At 45.8% G+C, this 19,836-nt stretch overlaps 1 protein-coding gene across 1 annotated transcript in view; it reads right to left on the reverse strand.

The window, feature by feature from the left end:
- Positions 1–19,836, reverse strand: part of elob (elongin B) — a 78,224-nt gene that overhangs the window by 48,835 nt on the left and 9,553 nt on the right. The window contains exon 2 of the mRNA XM_085973647.1: positions 16,585–16,685. Within this exon, the coding sequence (XP_085829773.1) occupies positions 16,585–16,627 (43 nt within the window). The 5' untranslated portion in view covers positions 16,628–16,685. The remainder of the gene's footprint in view (positions 1–16,584; positions 16,686–19,836) is intronic.

Genomic DNA, 19,836 nt, shown 5'->3' on the forward strand with positions numbered 1-19,836 from the left:
AAGCAGGGACAGAGACAGGCGATGTTGTGGAGGTGGAAATAGGCGGTCTTAGTGATACAAGACCATAAGAAATAGGAGTAGTGGTAGGCCATACGGCCCCTCGAGCCTGTTCCCCCATTCAATAAGATCATGGCTGATCTTCTACCTTAACTCCACTTTCCCGCTCTATCCCCATATAGAATGGATAGAATCCTAGAATGGTTACAACACAGAAGGAGGCCATTCGGTCCGTCGAGCCCGTGCCGGCACACTGCTAGAGCACTTCAGCTCGTCCCACTCCCCCGCCCTTTCTCCGTAGCCCTGCAAATTTGTTTCCTTCAGGTACTTATCCAACTCCCTTTTGGAAGCCGCGATTGAGTCTGCCTCCACCACCCTTTCAGGCAGTGCGTTCCAGATCATAACCACTCGCTGCGTAAAAAGGTTTTCCCTCCTGTCACCTTTGGTTCTTTTGCCAATCCCCTTAAATCTGTGTCCTCTGGTTCTCGACCCTCCCGTCACTGGGAACAGTTTCTCTCTATCTACTCTGTCCAGACCCCTCATGATTTTGAGCACCTCTATCAAATCTCCTCTCAATCGTCTCTCCTCCAAGGACAACGACCCCAGCTTCTCCAGTCTATCCACGTAACTGAAGTCGCTTATCCCTGGAATCATTCTCGTAAACCTCCTCTGCATCCTCTCTAAGGCCTTCACATCCTTCCTAAAGTGCGGTGCCCAGAATTGGACACAATACTCCAGTTGAGGCCGAACCAGTGTTTTATAAAGGTTCATCATAACTTCCTTGCTTTTGTACTCTATGCCTCTATTTATGAAGCCCAGGATCCCGTCTGCTTTTTTAACCACTTTCTCAATCTGCCCTGCCACCTTCAACGATTTGTGCACATATACCCCCAGGTCACCCTGTTCGTGCACCCACTTTAGGATTGTACCCTTTAGTTTATATTGCCTCTCCTCGTTCTTCCTCCCAAAATGTATCACTTCACACTTTGGTGCGTTAAATTTTATCTGCCACGTGTCCGCCCATTCCACCAGCCTGTCTATGTCCTCTTGAAGTCTATCACTCTCCTCCTCACTGTTTACTACACTTCCAAGTTTTGTGTCATCTGCAGATTTTGAAATTGTGCCCTGTACACCCAAGTCCAAGTCATTAATATATATCAAGAAAAGCAGTGGTCCTAGTACCAACCCCTGGGGAACACCACTGTATACCTTCCTCCAGTCCGAAAAACAACCGTTCACCACTACTCTCTGTTTCCTGTCACTTAGCCAATTCCGTATCTGTGCTGCCACTGTCCCTTTTATTCCATGGGCTTCAACTTTGCTGGCGAGCCTATTATATGGCTCTTTATCAGACGCCTTTTGGAAATCCATGTACACCACGTCAACCCTCTCTGTTACCTCATCAGAAAACTCGATCAAGTTAGTCAAACACGATTTGCCTTTAACAAATCCATACTGGCTTTCCTTAATTAATCTATACTTGTCCAAGTGACTGTTAATGTCCCGGATTATCATGTCTAAAAGCTTCCCCACTACCGAGGTTAAACTGACTGGCCTGTAGTTGCTGGGTTTATCCTTACACACTTTTTTGAGCAAGGGTGTAACATTTGCAGTTCTCCAGTCCTCTGGCACCACTCCTGTACCTAAGGAGGATTGGAAGATTTTGGCCAGTACCTCCGCGATTTCCACCTTAACTTCCCTCAGCATCCTAGGATGCATCCGGTGACTTATCTACTTTAAGTTCAGCCAGCCTTTCTAGTGCCTCCTCTATCAATTTTTATCCCATCCAGTATCTCCACTACCTCCTCTTTCACTATGACTTTGGCAGCATCTTCTTCCGTGGTGAAGACAGATGTAAAGTACTCATTTAGTACCACAGCCATGCCCTCGGCCTCCATGCATAGGTCTCCCTTTTGGTCCCTAATCGGCCTCACCCCTCCTCTTACTAACCGTTTACTATTTATATGCCTATAGATGACTTTAGAATCTCTTTTATGTTAGCTGCCAATCTATTTTCATACTCTCTCTTTGCCCCTCTTATTTTCTTTTTCACTTCCCCTCTGAACTTTCTATACTCAGACTGATTCTCACTTGTATTCTCATCCTGACATCTGTAGTATGCCCCCTTTTTCTGCTTCATCTTGCTCTCTCTTTCATCATCCAGGAAGCTCTGGCTTTGGTTGCCCTACCTTTCCCCCCTCATGGGAATGTACCTCGACTGTACCCAAACCAGCTCCTCCTTAAAGGCAACCCATTGTTTGATTACAGTTTTGCCTGCCCATCTTTGATTCCAATATCCCTTGATTCCCCTAGAGTCCAAAAATCTATCGATCTCAGCCTTGAATATACTCAAAGACTCAGCATTCACAGCCCTCTGGGGCAGAGAATTCCAAAGACTCACAACCCTCTGAGTGAAGAAATTCCTCCTCATCTCAGTCCTAAGTGGCCGACTCCTTATCCTGAGACTGTGACCCCTGGTTCTAGACTCTCCAGCCAGGAGAAACAGCTTCTCAGCACCTACCCGGTCAAGCCCTCTACGCATTTTATAAGTTTCAATGCGATCACCTCTCATTCTTCTAAACTCCAGAGAATATAGGCCCATTCCACTCAATCTCTCATCATAGGACAGCCCTCTCATCCCAGAAATCAATCTAGTGAACCACTGGTGCATCACCTCTAAGGCAAGTATATCCTTCCTTAGGTAAGGAGACCAAAACTGTACACAGTACTCCAGGTGTGCTCTCACCAAAGCCCTACATAATGGCAGCAAGACTTGCTTACTCTTATATACTCCAACTTGCAAGAAAGGCCAACATACCATTTGCCTTCCTAATTGCTTGCTGTACCTGTAACTTCCTGTGATTCGTGTACAAGGACCCTCTGAACACCAACATTTTCTAGTCTCCCACCTTTATATTAAAAAAAAAAAAAATTCTGCTTTTCTAATCTTCCTACCAAAAGTGGATAATGTAGGGTCGGAAGCTCAGCTTGGGGGTCAAAATGGATGCCAAGGTTGGGAATAACCTGGTTCAGCCTCGGACAGTGGCCAGGGAGAGGGATGGAGTCGGTGGCTACGGAGTGGATTTTGCCAACACAGCTCTAACTAGTCAACTTTCTGTTGCAGCTCATGAGAAATGATTCTGTACAAATGCAGCTTGTAATATTTCCAAACAGCAACCCCACTCCGAGATTTTAACCCCCCGTCTCCCTCCAACATTTGGTTTCTGATCTGCTTCAGAACGCCAGGATAATTAAAAAAAATTCTGGGGATGTGGGCATCGCTGGCAAGGCCAGCATTTATTGCCCATCCCCTAGGTGCCCCGAGAAGGTGATGGTGGGCCTTCGTCGTGAACTGTTGATACAACTGGGTCTCTTGCTTCAGTTAAGCGTCAACCGCTAATACAAAAGCAAAATACTGCGGATGCTGGAAATCTGAAACAAAAACAGAAGATGCTGGAAATACTCAGCAGGTCAGGCAGCATCTGTGGAGAGAGAAACAGAGTTAACGTTTCAGGTCGACGACCCTTCGTCAGAACTGGAAAAAGTTAGAGATGGAACAGGATTTTAAGCAAGTGTAGGAGAGGGGGGGAGGGGAGGAAAGAACAAAGAGAAGGTCTCTGATAGGATGGAAGGCAGGAGAGATTAAAGACAAAAGGGATGATGGCGCAAGGCAAACGGAGATGGTAATGGGACAAGTTAAGAAACAAAAAATGGGTCGAGAGGAGGTGTAAATGGGAATGGCAGCATCATCAACAGCTGCCATGTGAAAAAATAGGGTCAGAGGTTATGGTCTGAAATTGCTGAACTTGATGTTGAGTCCAGAAGGCTGTAAAGTGCCTAATCGAAAGATGAGGTGCTGTTCCTCGAGCTTACACTGAGCTTCATTGGAACAGTGTAAGAGGCCGAGGATGGAGAGGTCAGAGTGGGAGAGGGGCGGAGAATTCAAGTGACAGGCGACTGGAAACTCGGGGGTCACCTTTACGGACGTGTTCCGCAAAGCGGTCACCCAATCTGCGTTTGGTCTCCCCAGTGTAGAGGAGACCGCATCGTGAGCAGCGAATACAGTATACTAGATTGCGAGAAGTACAAGTTCATCGCTGTTTCACCTGGAAGGGGTGTTTGGGGGCCCTGAACAGTGGGAAGGGAGGAGGGAAAGGGGCAGGTGTTGCATCTCCTGCGCTTGCACGGGAAGGTGCTGTGGGAAGGGGAAGGGGTGTTGGGGGTGATTGAGGAGTGGACCAGGGTGTCACGGAGGGAGCGGTTCCTTTTGAATGCTGAAAGGGGAGGGGAAGATGTGTTTGGAGGTGAGATCACGCTGGAGGTGGCGAAAATGGCGGCGGATGATCCGTTGAATGTCGAGGCTGGTGGGGTGAAAGGTGAGGACAAGGGGACCTCTATCGTGGTTCTGGGAGGGAGGGGAAGGGGTGAGAGCAGAAATGGGGGAAATAGAATGGACACGGTCAAGGGCCGTGTCAACCACGGTAGAGGGGAATCCTCGGGTGAGGAAAAAGGAAGACATGTCGGAAGCACGAGTATGGAAGGTGGCATCGTCAGAGCAGATGTGGCGGAGACGGAGAAACTGGGAGAATGGAATAGAGTCCGTACAGGAATCGGGGTGGGAAATAGTGTAGTCCAGGTAGCTGTGGGAGTCAGTGGGCTTATAATGGATGTTTGTCAACAACCTATCCCCAGAAATGGAGGCAGAGAAGTCGAGGAAGGGAAGAGTCAGAGATGGACCATGTGAAGGTGAGGAAAGGGTGGAAATTGGAAGCAAATTGGAGTCATCCACGTTGGGTGTGGAACTGGAGTCACATGTAGGCCCAGGCCTGGGTAAGGACGGCAGGTTTCCTTCCCTAAAAAGGGACATTAGTGAAATGCAGTTGTTTTTTTGAACGACAATCCGACAGTTTCATGATAACTTTTACTGATACCAGCTTTTTAAAAAAAGTAAAAATTCTCAAACTGCCTGGGTGGGATTTGAACTCTCGGTCTCTGGATGAGTCCAGGCCTTTGATTTGTCCGTCTGGAAACATACTTACTACACTACCATACCGGAATACGGATTTGAACCGCACCACCCCCCCCCCCCCCCCCAACCCATCAACAATTGGTTTCTGTTCTGTCTCAACAACTCCGACAACTGTCAGAGCCAAAAAAAAATTAAAAACTCAGATTAAAACCAAAACTACTGCATTTGCACCGGAACAAAAGAAGTGGCGTTTCTACCGCGCCTTTCCCGGCCACAGGACGGCCCAAAGCGCTTCATAGCCAATGAAGTACTTTTGCAGTGTTGTAATGTAGCAAACGTGGCAGCCAACTTGCACACAGCAAGCTCCCACAAACAGCAATGTGATAATGACCAGATCATGTGTTTTAGTGATGTTGATAGAGGGATAAATGAGGGATAAATATTGGCCCCAGGACAACAGGTGAGAACACTCCCTGCTCTTCTGCCATGAGTGGCTGTGGGATTTTTTTACATCCACCCGAGAGGGTTTACGTCCCATCCGAAAGATGGCACCTCCAATAGTGCCGCGCTCCCTCAGTGCTGCCCCTCCGACAGTGTGGTGCTCCCTCAGTACTGCCCCTCCGACAGCGCAGCGCTCCCTCAGTAGCTAATGTTACCCCACTATTCAAAAAAGGTGGTAGAGAAAAAGCCTGACATCGGTAGTGGGGAAAATGCTAGAGTCTATTATAAAAGATGTAATGGCAGCGCACTTGGAAAACAGTGACAGGATCGGACAAAGTCAACATGGATTTACAAAAGGTAAATCATGCTTGACTAATCTACTGGAATTTTTTGAGGATGTAACTGGTAGAATAGATAGGGGAGAACCAGTGGATGTGGTGCATTTGGACTTTCAGAAGGCTTTCGATAAGGTCCCGCATAAGAGATTAGCGTGCAAAATTAAGGCACATGGGATTGGGGGGCAAGGTATTGACTTGGATAGAGAACTGGTTGGCGGACAGAAAGCAAAGAGTTGGAATAAACGGGTCGTTTTCCGAGTGGCAGGCAGTGACTAGTGGGGTACCACAAGGATCGGTCCTAGGACCCCAGCTGTTCACAATATATATTAATGATCTGGACAAGGGAATTGGATGTAATATCTCCAAGTTTGCAGACGACACAAAGCTGGGTGGGAGGGTAAGCTGTGAGGAGGATGTCGCGAAACTCCAGTATGATTTGGACAGAAACATGGCAAATGCACTATAATGTGGATGTGAGGTTATCCACTTTGGTGGCAAAAACAGGAAGGCAGATTATTTGAATGGCAATAGATTGTGAGAAGGGGAAGTGCAAAGAGACCCGTGTAGTGTCCGTGTGTAGATAAAGACACTGAAGACAGGAGTTGGTTCATAGGTATTTACTAAGCAAGTCTGGGGGGGGTTTCTAAAGGATATACACAATACACAGGCTTATATAGCCCAAGTGGCAATTACCGGCATTACGCACACCTGGGGCTCTTAAAGGCACATACACCACAATTCCTCCCCTTCTAGCTAACTAGTACATCATATTTTAAGTAATTATTAATTACATGTTATATGCAAAATAATATACATTGCTGTATTAATTAATTATAAGTTAGTCTCTCAGGAGGCTTCCTGGCTCGGTCCGGATAACGCCTCGGGGGTGTAGTAGTTTCTGGTGGTGTAGTAGGTTCTTCTGGCAAGGCTGATTCGGCTTGAAGGCCAGTGTCGGGTTCGTCGGGCTCCAGTATCACCGGGTCGGAGGTAGATATGGGTATCTCTACTTCATCGTTAGGTGTATAGAGTGGTGGTGTAGGTTGTCCCTTTTCGGATGACTTGATGATTTGGTCAGCATGGCGCCTTATTATGCTGTCTCCGATGTCCACGGTATACATCAGTGGTCCTAATCGTGTGCAGATAGTTCCAGGCTGCCATTTCTCAGTACGGTAGTCCCGGGCCAAAACCGGTTGGCCTATCTGGAAGGCCCTAGTTGGCCTTTCATTCATGCCCTGAAACTGCCGGTTCTCCACGTCCCTTCGGATGTTGGGCTTGACCAAATCCAGCCGGCATCTTAGGTTTCTATTGTAGAACATCATGGCGGGAGTTTGGTTAGTAACCATATGCGTCGCATTCCTATATGCAAATAAGAAGTTATCCACCTTGTGCTGAAGTTTTATGTCTTCATTACCCATGGCCTTGATGGCCTTCTTGAAGGTCTGGACAAACCTTTCAGCCAATCCATTGGTGGCGGGATGGTATGGGGCGGACGTGTAGTGCTTTACCCCATTGTTCTTTAAGAACTTTCTGAATTCTTCGGACACAAATTGCGGTCCATTATCAGAACATATCTGCTCCGGCAGCCCATTCCTGGCAAATATGGTCCTTAATACTGTGATGGTTTTTTCCGTGGTGGTGGAGGACATCTTTATTACCTCCGGCCACTTGGAGTGTGCATCAACTGCGATTAAGAACATGGAGTCCATAAATGGACCAGCAAAGTCGATGTGCACCCTTTGCCAGGGAGATGAGGGCCACTCCCATGGATGTAGAGGGGCCTGTGGCGGAGCATTTTGGACCTTCTGGCATCCTAGGCAGCTCTTCGTAATGTCTTCGATGTCTCCATCAATACCTGGCCACCATACAAACGCCTTAGCTAGGTTCTTCATTTTCACTCCACCCAGATGCCCCTCGTGAAGCTCCTTTAGCACTTTATCCTGGAGTTTGGGTGGAATCACCACTCTGGATCCACACATCAAGGTTCCTCGGCACACTGACAGCTGTTCTCTTCTTTGCGAGAATGCTGGCAACAGTGGTTCGCCATGTGCCGGCCATCCCTTCACTGTTAAATCGTAGACCCGTGAGAGAGTAGGGTCATTTCTTGTCTCCCTTTCAATGGCAGAATTTGTCACCGGTAGACATTCCACTATGGTAGAGTGGAATGTCTCTACTGGGTCTACTGTAGGTGCCTCTTCTATCGTTGGCAACGGTAGGCGTGATAAACCGTCAGCATTCCCATGCTGTTTTGACCCTTTGTATTCAATGTTGTATTGGTGTGCCCCTAGAAAAAGGGACCACCTCTGTAGTCTTTGTGCCGTCATAATGGGGACACCTTTTTTTAGGGTTGAATATGGAGATGAGGGGTTGATGGTCAGTCAGCAAGGTAAATTTTTGTCCGTGTAGGTAATGGTTGAATTTCTTCACTCCCCATACCAGGCTGAGTGCTTCCCTGTCTATCTGGGCATAGTTACGCTCAGCTGAGTTCAATGAGCGTGACGCAAAAGCTATCGGCCGTTCCGAGCCATCAGGGAATCTATGGGACATACCGCTCCTATGCCGTAAAGGGATGCATCGCACGCCAGTCTGATTGGTAGTGATGGGTTGTAATGAGCCAAAATTTTCTCGGATGTGATTAAGTCTTTACATTTATGGAAGGCACGTTTACAGTCTTCGTTCCATTTCCAAATCACTCCTGTCTGTAGAAGATCATTAAGAGGGTGTAGAATAGTTGATAAGTTTGGTAAAAATTTATGATAGTAATTTATTAATCCCAGGAATGACCTTAATTGTGAAACATTTTCAGGTGCTGGGGCTTTTATAACTGCTTCAATTTTTTTCAGGTGACTTATGCAACCCTTCCTTATTAATTATGTGGCCACAATATGATATCTGATTTTGGAAAAATTCACACTTGGGGCGATTTGCTCGTAGGCCCCGTTCTTTCAGCCTAGTGAGCACCTGCTCCAAATTGGCAAGGTGCTCGTTGTCGTTTTCTCCTGTTATAAGGATGTCGTCTAGGTAGCATTGAGTCCCCGGAATCCCTTGCAGGACTTGCTCCATAGCTCTTTGCCAGATAGCTGGAGCTGATGCTATTCCAAAAACCAGTCGATTGTACTGGTACAGGCCTTTGTGTGTGTTTATTGTGAGATACTTTTTAGAGGTCTCCTCAACCTCCATCTGTAGATATGCTTGTGCCAAGTCAATTTTTGTGAAACGTTTCCCTCCGGATAGTGAGGCGAAAATATCTTCTATCCTCGGAAGAGGATACTGTACCGTGTGAAGGACCGGGTTTACAGTCACCTTAAAGTCCCCACAGATGCAAATTTTTTCCTGTTCCTCAGTTACTTTTCAATGTTTTTTTTCATGACTGGAACGATGGGTGTTGCCCATTCGCTCCAATCTATTTTGGATAATACGCCTGCCTTTTCCAAATTCTTCAGCTCTGCCTCGACTGCCGGACGTATTGCGTATGGCACCGGTCTTGCCTTAAAAATTTTGGAATTGCTGTATCTTCCACTTTTATTGAGGCGGTGATGCCTTTCAAGGTTCCTAGTTTCTCTTGAAACACTTCTTTGGCGTTGGCCAAGATGTCTTTTAATCGTTCAGGTATGATGTCATCATTGTTTTTTTCCTTACTGGCCACCGTCAGTGCCTGAATGGAGTGCCAGTCTAAACGTATCTTCCTTATCCATTCACGTCCCAACAACGGTGGACCACCATCTTGTAGAATGTATAAATACAACTTTTGTATTTCTTTGCCGTTGTATACCACAGGCACCCTTATTTTTCCTTTGGGGTAGACTTTCTGCCCCGTATATGTTTTTAAGATAATGGATGTGTCTTTTAGAGGTATATGCAAAAATAGCCTCTCGTAATCTCGTCGATTTATTACGGTTAGAGCTGATCCTGTATCTAGCTCCATTTTAACTGGGGACCCTGCTATTGTGAGGGTAACCCAAATGGTTTGGTAATCCTCTTTGGTAAGTACATTATGTAATTTGAGACAGCTTAGTCTCTTGTTTCCGGAGTCGCTATCGCTATTCTGGTCTTCGGAGCTATTGTCCGTCATCATTTGTACCTTCCTGTACTTTTCTTTATTGATTTTTTGTTTTCTGTCAGTGGATTTATTTTGTCCAGATTGGCATACCCGTGCAATGTGTCCAATCTTACCACATTGCCTGCATGCTTTGCCCTTGAACCAGCAGTCCCTCTGGTTATGGGTGGATCTGCCGCAGCGATAACATCTTCCGAACTCCTGTGTCATTTTATGGGTGCCGAAGTTCTGTGTCTCTTGTTATCTCTGCAGCTCCTTTTGCTGCTGCTTCGTATGATACAGCCATACTGAAAGCTTTGTCCAATGTTAAATCTTTTTCAGAAAGCAGTCTTTTTTGTGTTCCTTCACTTAAGAGACCGCAAACAAATTTGTCTCGAAGATAATCCGATAGTCCTGCTCCGAATTGGCAGTACTTTGATAGCTTTCTTAATTCGGTTAGGTAATCAGCGTTACTTTCATTCTTGTGTTGATTTCTCTTGAAGAACTTGAATCGTTCCGCTATCAGCAGCGGTGTTGGGTTTAAATGCTCCTGCAGGGTATCAACAATTTCTTTAAAAGTCTTGTCCTTTGGTTTGGCTGGAGTGATTAAATTTCGTAACAGCCCGTATGTCTTCGCGCCCATTAAGTTCAGAAGTACTGAAGCTTTTTTTTCATCTGTTATTCCATTTGCAGTGCAATAAACCTCTACTCTTTCCACGTATGTGGTCCAATCTTCTATTTCGCCATCAAAAGCCTCAATATTACCAGATTTAGGCATTTCAGAAAAGATATGGCGCTTCCCGCGCTTTTTTTCCCCTCTGTAGCAACGATATGGCGCTTCCCACGCTTTCCCGCCGCTGCTACCGATAACAACGCTGTTTTACTGTGGTTTCCGTTTATTCACTGTTGGAGACTCGTTCCCAACGGAGGTCTAAACGTTGACCTGCTTGCCGCGCCGGCTGTCTCTCGAGTGCACCCTCCCAGTCCGTTATTGCTTGCCTCCGATTTCGCTGCCTGTCTCAGCTGTAGAGCCCGCCACTGGAGCTCCAGCCTGACGCCCAGGAAGGATTAGCGCAGTACCTGTCACCAGCTTGGCCAGCTGGTGAAACCACAGTTTCTCTTACTTCCTTGAGTCTTCTGGACGCTGGAGGAATCGATGTCCTTGAGGTGCTGCTGAATTGCAGGTAAGTCCGTTTCCACTTCGTCGCCACTGTAGTGTCCGTGTGTAGATAAAGACACTGAAGACAGGAGTTGGTTCATAAGTATTTACTAAGCAAGTCTGGGGGGGGGGGGGGGGTTTCTAAAGGATATACACAATACACAGGCTTATATAGCCCAAGTGGCAATTACCGGCATTACGCACACCTGGGGCTCTTAAAGGCACATACACCATAATTGCTCTTAAAGGCACATACACCACAACCTGGGTGTTTTTGTACACCAGTCGCTGAAGGTAAGCATGCAGGTGCAGCAGGCAGTTAAGAAGGCAAATGGTATGTTGGCCTTCATAGCAAGAGGGTTCGAGTACAGGAACAAGGATGTCTTGCTACAGTTGTACAGGGCCTTGGTGAGACCACACCTTGAGTATTGTGTGCAGTTTTGGTCGCCGCCTTCTTGCCATGGAAGGAGTGCAGCGAAGATTCACCAGGCTGATACCTGGGATGGCAGGAATGACGTACGAGGAGAGATTGTGTCGATTGGGCTTATACTCACTGGAGTTTGGAAGATTGAGAGGGGATCTCATCGAAACCTATAAAATTCTGTCAGGCCTGGACAGACTAGATGCAGGAAGGATGTTTCTGATGGCCGGGGAGTCCAGAACCAGGGGTCATAGTCTAAGGATAAGGGGTAAGCCATTTAGGACTGAAATGAGGAGGAATTTCTTCACCCAGAGAGTGGTGAACCTGTGGAATTCTCTGCCACAGAGGGCGGTGGAGGCCAGTTCATTAAATATATTCAAGAAAGAGTTGGATATATTTCTTAAGGCTAAAGGGATCAAGGGGTATGAGGAGAAGGCAGGGACAGGGTACTGAATTTGGATGATCAGCCATGATCTCATTGAATGGCGGAGCAGGCTCGAAGGGCCGAATGGCCTACTCCTGCTCCTATCTTCTAAGTTTCTATGTTACTGCCCCTCCGATAGGAGCAGTACTGAGGGAGTGCTGCACTCCGAAAGTGCAGCCCTCCCTCAGTACTGCTCCTCCGACAGTGCAGCCCTCCCTCAGTACTGCCCCTCCGACAGTGCAGCGCTCCCGCAGTACTGCCCCTCCGACAGTGCAGCGCACCCTCAGTACTGCCCCTCCGACAGTGCAGCGCTCCCTCAGTACTGCCTCTCCGACAGTGCAGCGCACCCTCAGTACTGCCCCTCCGACAGTGCAGCGCACCCTCAGTACTGCCCCTCCGACAGTGCAGCGCACCCTCAGTACTGCCCCTCCGACAGTGCAGCGCACCCTCAGTACTGGCAACCGGGGAGTGACGGCCTGGATTATGAGCTCACGTTTATATATTTTTAAGTGACATTATATATAAATGGGAGGTGCCAGCCTTGGCCCAGTGGGTAGCACTCCTGCTCGGAGTCAGAAGTTTGTTGGTTGAAGCACTGCTCCAGAGACCCGAGCTCATAATCCAGACTGACACTCCCATTGGGAGCTTGCTCTGTGCAAATTGGTGGCTGCGTTTTCTACACAGCAGCAGTGACTGCACATCAAAAAGTACTTCATTGGCTGAGAAGCGCTTTGGGACATCCTGAGGTGAAAGGCGCTGTAGAAATGTAAGCTCTTTCGATTAAATAACAGGATATAGAAATGATAAAACAATATCACATATAAATGGTACAGTAAATATTATATATATAAAATGACTGTAAATGGCAGGATATGTTACTGCAAATTATATATATGAATGCTATGTAAATCATTACATATATAATCGTTACAGTAAATTGTATAATGACTGATTATAAATTACATTGTACGTGTTACAGTGAGCCACATTCTATCAATATGATTGTAAATGACAGGATTGTGTATAGATGTTACAGTAAATTATAATGGGGAATAAGGAAATGGCAGAGACACAAAACAAATATTTTGTATCCGTTTTTATGGTAGAAGATGCAAAAAACATTCCGGAATTAGTGAGGAACCAAGGGTCTAGTGAGAATGAGAACCTTAATTAAATTAGTATTAATAAAGAATTAGTACTGGAGAAATTAGTGGGTCTGAAAGCTGATAAATCCCCTGGACCTGATGGCCTACATCCTAAGGTTTTAAAAGAGGTGGCTAGAGAGATAATGGATGCATTGGTTGTGATCTTCCAGAAATCCCTGGATTCTAGAATGGTTCCCGCAGATTGGAAGGAAGCAAATGTAACCCCGGTGTTCAAGAAAGGAGGGAAGAGAGAAAACAGGGAACTATAGAGCAGTTAGTCTGACATCAGTAGTTGGGAAAATGCTGGAATCTATTATTAGGGACATGGGAACAGGGCACCTAGAAAATAATATGATTGGGCAGAGTCAACACGGATTTATGAAAGGGAAATCGTATTTGACGAGTGTTTTTTGGGGTTGTAACTAGCAGGGTAGAAAAGGGGGAACCAGTGAATGTGGTGTATTTGGATTTTCAAAAAGCATTCGATAAGGTGCCAGACAAGAGGTTATTAAACAAAATTAGGGCTCATGGGATTGGGGGTAATATATTAGCATGGATTGAGGATTAGTTAACGGACAGAAAGCAGAGAGTAGGGATAAACAGGTCATTTTCGGGTTGGCAGGCTATAACTAGTGGGGTACTGCAAGGATCAGTGCAGGGGCCTCACAATCTACATCAATGATTTGGATGAGGGGACTAAGTGTAATGTATCCAAGTTTGCGGACGATACAAAGCTAGGTGGGAAAATAAACTGTGAGGAGGAAGCAAAAAGGCTGAAAAGGGATATAGACAGGTTAAGTGAGTGGGCAAGAACGTGGCAGATGGAATATATCGTGGAGAAATGTGAAGTTATTGCACTTTGGTAGGAAAAATAGAAAAGCAGAATATTTTTTAAATGGCGAGAGATTGGGAAATGTTGGTTTTCAGAGGGACCTGGGTGTCCTTGTACACGAATCACAGAAAGTTAACATGCAGGTACAGCAAGCAATTAGGAAAGCAAATGGTACGTTGGCCTTTATTACAAGAGGATTTGAGTATAAGAGTAAAGACATCTTGCTGCAATTATATAGGGCCCTGGTGATACCATACTTGGGAGTATTGTGTACAGTTTTGGTCTCCTTACCTAAGGAAGGATATACTTGGCTTAGAGGGAGTACAATGACACTAGACTGATTCCTGGGATGGTGGGATTGTCCCATGAAGAGAGATTGAGTAGACTAGGCCTATAGCCCCTAGAGTTTAAAAGAATGAGAGGTGATCGCATTGAAACATATAAAATTCTTCAGGGGCTTGATGGGGTAGATGCAGGGAGGATGTTTCCCCTGTCTGGGGAGTCTAGAACCAGGGGTCACAGTCTCAGAATAAGGGGTCAGCCATTTAGGACTGAGATGAGGAGAAATTTCTCCACACAGAGGGGGGTGAATCTTTGGAATTCTCTATCCCAATGAGCTGCGGAGGCTCAGTCGTTGAGTATATTCAAGACAGAGAGCGATAGATTTTTGGATATTATGGGAATCAAGGGATATGGGGATAGTGCAGGAAAGTGGAGTTGAGGTAGAAGATCAGCCATGATCTTATTGAATGGCGGAGCAGGTTCGAAGGGCCGAATGGCCTACTCCTGCTCCTATTTCTTACATTCTGAAACGCTATGGTACATCACTGTACACAATTGTTACAGTTAGGGTTGCGAAGGGGTGGAAAGTTTCCGGTAAATTTCTGGAAATTTTCCATGGGAAGTTTAGCTTGGGAATTTTGCCCAAAAAAGCACATGCTAGCACAATTGTTTTTTTTGTATTTCTTTCATGTTTTTCCCCCCACAGGTCCTCTCTTAAAATTACTAACAGAGATGGAATCTTAATTATTAAGGAATTTCTTAATCAATATATGTTTATCTTCTTACTTGGCTTGTTTTAATAATTACAAGTTTTGTGTGTGACTGAACAAACGTGTCCCGATTGGTTGGATGAGTGGATGAGCGATTAGCTCCCTCTATTGGTGATGTAGCGGCGTGCGTGCACAGGTCATGCTTCCATCACATGGAGCATCAGGAAAAATTTACTCACCCTGTTGCAATCGTGCTGATCAACCGCAGTTCGACACAGAGACGAATGCCCTTTATTTCTCTGCATAGAACAATGCCACGTTTACCATCGGATGTGTGGAAGCATTTTACCCCAGGCATTAAAGATGGAAAGACTGTGCACATGTGAAAACACTGTACAAAGCCATATGTAAAGAATGCCACAAAGATGCAGCAGCATTTATCCAAATGCAACAACTTCACTCAAAGCTCACAGCAGTCAGCCCAGAGTTCCTCTGCTTCCATTCAAGAAGATGATGGTTCACATTCAGCATCGGACTCCTTATCATCAGCAACTCTTGGACCACTTGGATGGCTCTTTGATACAATGGATAACCATAGCCAGAAGAATGCAGATGAGTGCCTTGCTCGAGCTGTATATGCGACAGGCTCACCCCTCATGCTCACAGCCAATGTGTACTGGAAGAGATTTTTCAATGTTTTTTGCCCTGGACACTGTCCTCCCACCAGACATGCTTTGTCTACTTATTTGCTGGAGGCTGAGTATAACAGAGTCCAAGGAAAGCTCAAAGAAACAATAGCGATGGCAGACTGTGTTGCAGTTATCTCAGATGGGTGGTCAAATGTACGAGGGGAGGGCATCATAAACTACATCGTCTCCACTCCTCTCCCAGTGTTCTTCAAGAGCACAGACATGAAGGACAACAGACACACAGGCACATACATTGCTGATGAGTAGAGAGCGGTCATCAATGATCTTGGATCACAAAAGGTCTTTGCAGTAGTTACTGACAATGCTACGAATATGAAGGCTGCTTGGGCTCAAGTGGAGGAGGCCTACCCTCATATTACATCTATTGGGTGCGCAGCTCATGGGCTCAACCTGCTCCTCAGGCACATCATGGGTTTGAGAACCATGGAAACACTGTACAAGAGAGCCAAGCAAGTTGTTAAGTATGTCAGGGGAATACAGGTAGTTGCAGCAACCTACAACTCCAAGCAAATGACAAAGAACAAGAACACCACACTGAAGCTGCCCAGCAACACTAGATGGGGTGGCGTTGTCATAATGTACAACAGCCTTCTGGCGGGTAAGGAGTCACTGCAAGAAATGGCAATATCCCAGTCTGGGGATATGGAAACCACCATCAAGAAAATACTGCTGGATGATGTGTTTTGGGAGAGAGTGGTTAGCAGCCTTAAACTACTCTCACCAGTAGCACCTGCAATTGCTCAGATTGAAGGAGATGACGCTGCCTTGTCAGATGTTCTCGGGCTTTTTGCTGATTTAAAAGAACAAATCAGCATTGCCCTACCCACATCCCTGCTGCTCAAAGCAGAGGAGAAGGCAATTGTTCAATTCACGCAGACGCGTCAAGAATTTTGTGTAAAGCCGATTCATGCTGCAGCATACATGCTGGACCCAAAGCATGTTGGGAGACCAATACTTTCTGGAGAACAGATCAACAGCGCTTACAGTGTGATTTCTACCCTCTCACGCCACCTCAATCTGGATGTGGGAAAAGTTCTGGGAAGTCTGCCAAAGTTCTCTGCCAAGCAAGGTCTTTGGAATGGGGACGGGATATGGGAATCATGCAAGCATATCAGTGCACATACCTGGTGGAAGGGACTTTGTGCATCTGAGGCCCTGTCACCCATTGCATCGGTGATACTCCAAATCCCACCTTCATCAGCGGCCTCTGAACGAAACTGGTCACTGTTTGGGAATACACATACAAAGGTGCAAAACAGGCTGACTAACAAAAGAGAGTGGAGAAATTGGTGGCTATCCGGGCGAACCTACAACTTATTGAGCCAGATACAGAAGTGTCCACCACACAGCTAGACACTGACACAGAGGAGGAAATGGACACGTCAGAGAATCAGGAGGAGCAATGAGGAGTAGAAGACCCAGAAGACTCATGAGTAGTAGACTCAAAGAGACAAAATAAGGACAAATTACAGGCTAAATAAGCTGACGCTCTTTTTATTTTATTTTAGATGGGTCTTTTTTGTGGGGGTTCAATAAAGTTCAAAATTATAACCTAAATAAACTTTTGAAAGCCTGTTTTTATTTGTATGGAACAGTATGTCTATTTTGATGACAAAAATAATATAAGGGTCAGAGACAAAAACCATCAGTACGCAAAAGAACTCAAAATTCCCATAAATTCCCCAAATTCCCGAAAATTCCCATGGAAAGTTTCCTCTTAAAAATTCCTGGAATTTTGCAATCCTAGTTACAGTAAATGGTATGTTTCAATGTGATTGTAAATGACAGGATTCTGTATATACAGTATGTTTAAATATGTCCATTATTAAGTAAGCGGTAACAGGGCACTTAGAAAATCATAATATGATTAGGCGGAGTCAACATGGTTTTATGAATGGGAAATCGTGTTTAACAAATTTATTGGCGTTTTCTGAGGATGTAACTCGGAGGGTAGATAAAGGGGAACCAGTGGATGTAGTATATTTGGATTTCCAAAAGGCATTCGATCAGGTGCCACATAACAGGTTGCTACGCAAGGTAAGGGCTCATGGGTTGGTATAACAGCATAGACAGAGGATTGGTTAACTGACAGAAAACAGAGAGTAGGGATAAACGGGTCATTTTCCGGTTGGCAGGCTGTAACTAGTGGGGTACCGCAAGGATCAGTGCTTGGGCCTCAACTATTTACAACTATCTATATTAATGACTTAGACGAAGGGACCGAGTGCAATGTATCTAAGTTTGCGGAGGATACAAAGCTAGGTGGGAAAGTAAGCTGTGAGGAGGACACAAAGAGGCTGCAAAGGGATATAGACAGGTTAGGTGAGTGGGCAAGAACACAGCAGATTGAGTATTGTGGGGAAATGCGAGGTTATTCACGTTGGTAGGAAGAATAAAAAAACAATATTTTTTAAATTGTGAGAAACTATTAAACGTACAGGAGAGTTTTAGGTGTCCTCGTACAGGAAACACAGAAAGTTAGCATGCAGGTACAGCAAGCAATTAGGAAGGTAAATGACACGTTGGCATTTATTGCAAGGGTGTTGAAGTACGGAAGTATTGTAAGGAAGTATTACTGCAATTGTGCAGGGCTTTGGTGAGACCATACCTGGAGTACTGTGCAGTTTTGGACTCCTTATCTGAGAAAGGATATACTTGCCTTAGAGGCAGTGCAATGAAGGTTTGGTAGATTGATTCCTGGGATGAGAGGGTTGTCCTATGGAGGAGAGATAGAGCCTATACTCTCTGAAGTTTAGAAGAATGAGAGGTGATCTCATTGAAACATACAAGATTCTGAGGGGGATTGACAGGGTAGATGCTGAGAGGTTGTTTCCCCTGGCTGGAGGGTCTAGAATTAGGGGGTATAGTCTCAGGATAAGGGATAGACCATTTAAGACTGAGATGAGGAGGAATTTCTTCACTCAGGCCATTGTCGGGAGCGGTGAGAGCGGAGTTTCAGGGAGTATTTAAACTCACATTCGCGGGCTTTTTTTCCCCACAGGCCAGTGTCGGGAGCGGTGAGAGCGGAGTTTCAGTGAGTATTTAATCTCACTTTCGTGGGCTTTTTTCCCCCACAGACCACTGTCGGGAGCGGTGAGAGCGGAGTTTCAGTGAGTATTTAATCTCACTTTCGCGGACTTTTTTTTTTTTTTTACAGAGGCGGTGTCGGGACGAGCAGAGCGCGGCGGTACAGTGAGTACTTAAACTCACTTTCGTGGGCTTTTTTTTTATACAGAGGATTACCAATCTCAGATTAGTGCCGGCGTTCCAGAGCCACGTCACAATTCAAAACGTGACGCGGGCAGGAGGAAGCAGCTGATTGGGTGAGTACAACCAGGTGAGTATTTATACTACTCTATAGTTTGACAGTCAAGGTTCATAGTTTATAAAGTTTAGAAGGTCTTAATTTTGTGGTTATAGTTTCTAAAGTGTCTGTTGTGTAGCGGGGAGTGCTAAGAAACAAGGGCCCTTGAGTATATCATTTAATTGTAGTATAATTGGTGGTATTGATTTAATTTAAATTAATTAAAGGCTAAGTCATTGCAGGAAAGCTCGGCCCCGTGGCATGCTCCTCCTGCACTGTGCGGGAAATATATCCATGTGTGCAGGAAGTGTATCCAGCTGCAGCTACTGGCAGACTGCATTGCGGCGCTGGAGTTGCGAATGGATACATACTGGAGCATTTGCGATGCTGAGGACATCGTGGATATCACGTTTAATCAGTTGGTCACACCGCAGGTAAAGTCTGCACAGGCAGAGTAGAGGGCGCAGGCAGGTAGTGCAGGGGTTCCCTGTGGCCATCCCCCTCTCAAACAGATATACCACTTTGGATATTGTTGAGGGAGATGGTTTATCGGGGGAAGGCAGAAGCAACCAAATTCCTGGCACCATGGGTGGTTCTGCTGCACGGGACGGGAGGAAAAAGAGCGGGAGAGCTATAGTGATAGGGGATTCTATTGTAAGGGGAATAGATAGGCATTTCTGCGGCTGCAAACGAGACTCCAGGATGGTATGTTGCCTCCCTGGTGCAAGGGTCAAGGATGTATCGGAGCGGCTGCAGGGCATTCTGGAGGGGGGAGGGTGAACAGCCAGTTGTTGTGGTGTATATCGGTACCACGATATAGGTAAAAAAATGGGATGAGGTCCTAAAAGCTGAATATAGGGAGTTAGGAGGTAAATTAAAAAATAGGACCTCAAAGGTAGTAATCTTCGGTTCTGTCTTCACAAAGGAGGACAAAAATAAACTCCCAGAGGTGTCGGGGAACATAGGCTCTAATGAGAGGGAGGAACTGAATGAAATCAGTATTTGTAGGGAAATTCATGGGATTGAAGGCTGATAAATGTAGATGTAGACATAGAAATAGGGCGGGGGGAC

This window comes from Somniosus microcephalus, unplaced genomic scaffold (assembly GCF_052327205.1).
Source record: "Somniosus microcephalus isolate GS21.2 unplaced genomic scaffold, FLI_Smic_1.0 unresolved_chr1, whole genome shotgun sequence".
Classification (NCBI taxonomy): Eukaryota; Metazoa; Chordata; class Chondrichthyes; order Squaliformes; family Somniosidae; genus Somniosus; species Somniosus microcephalus.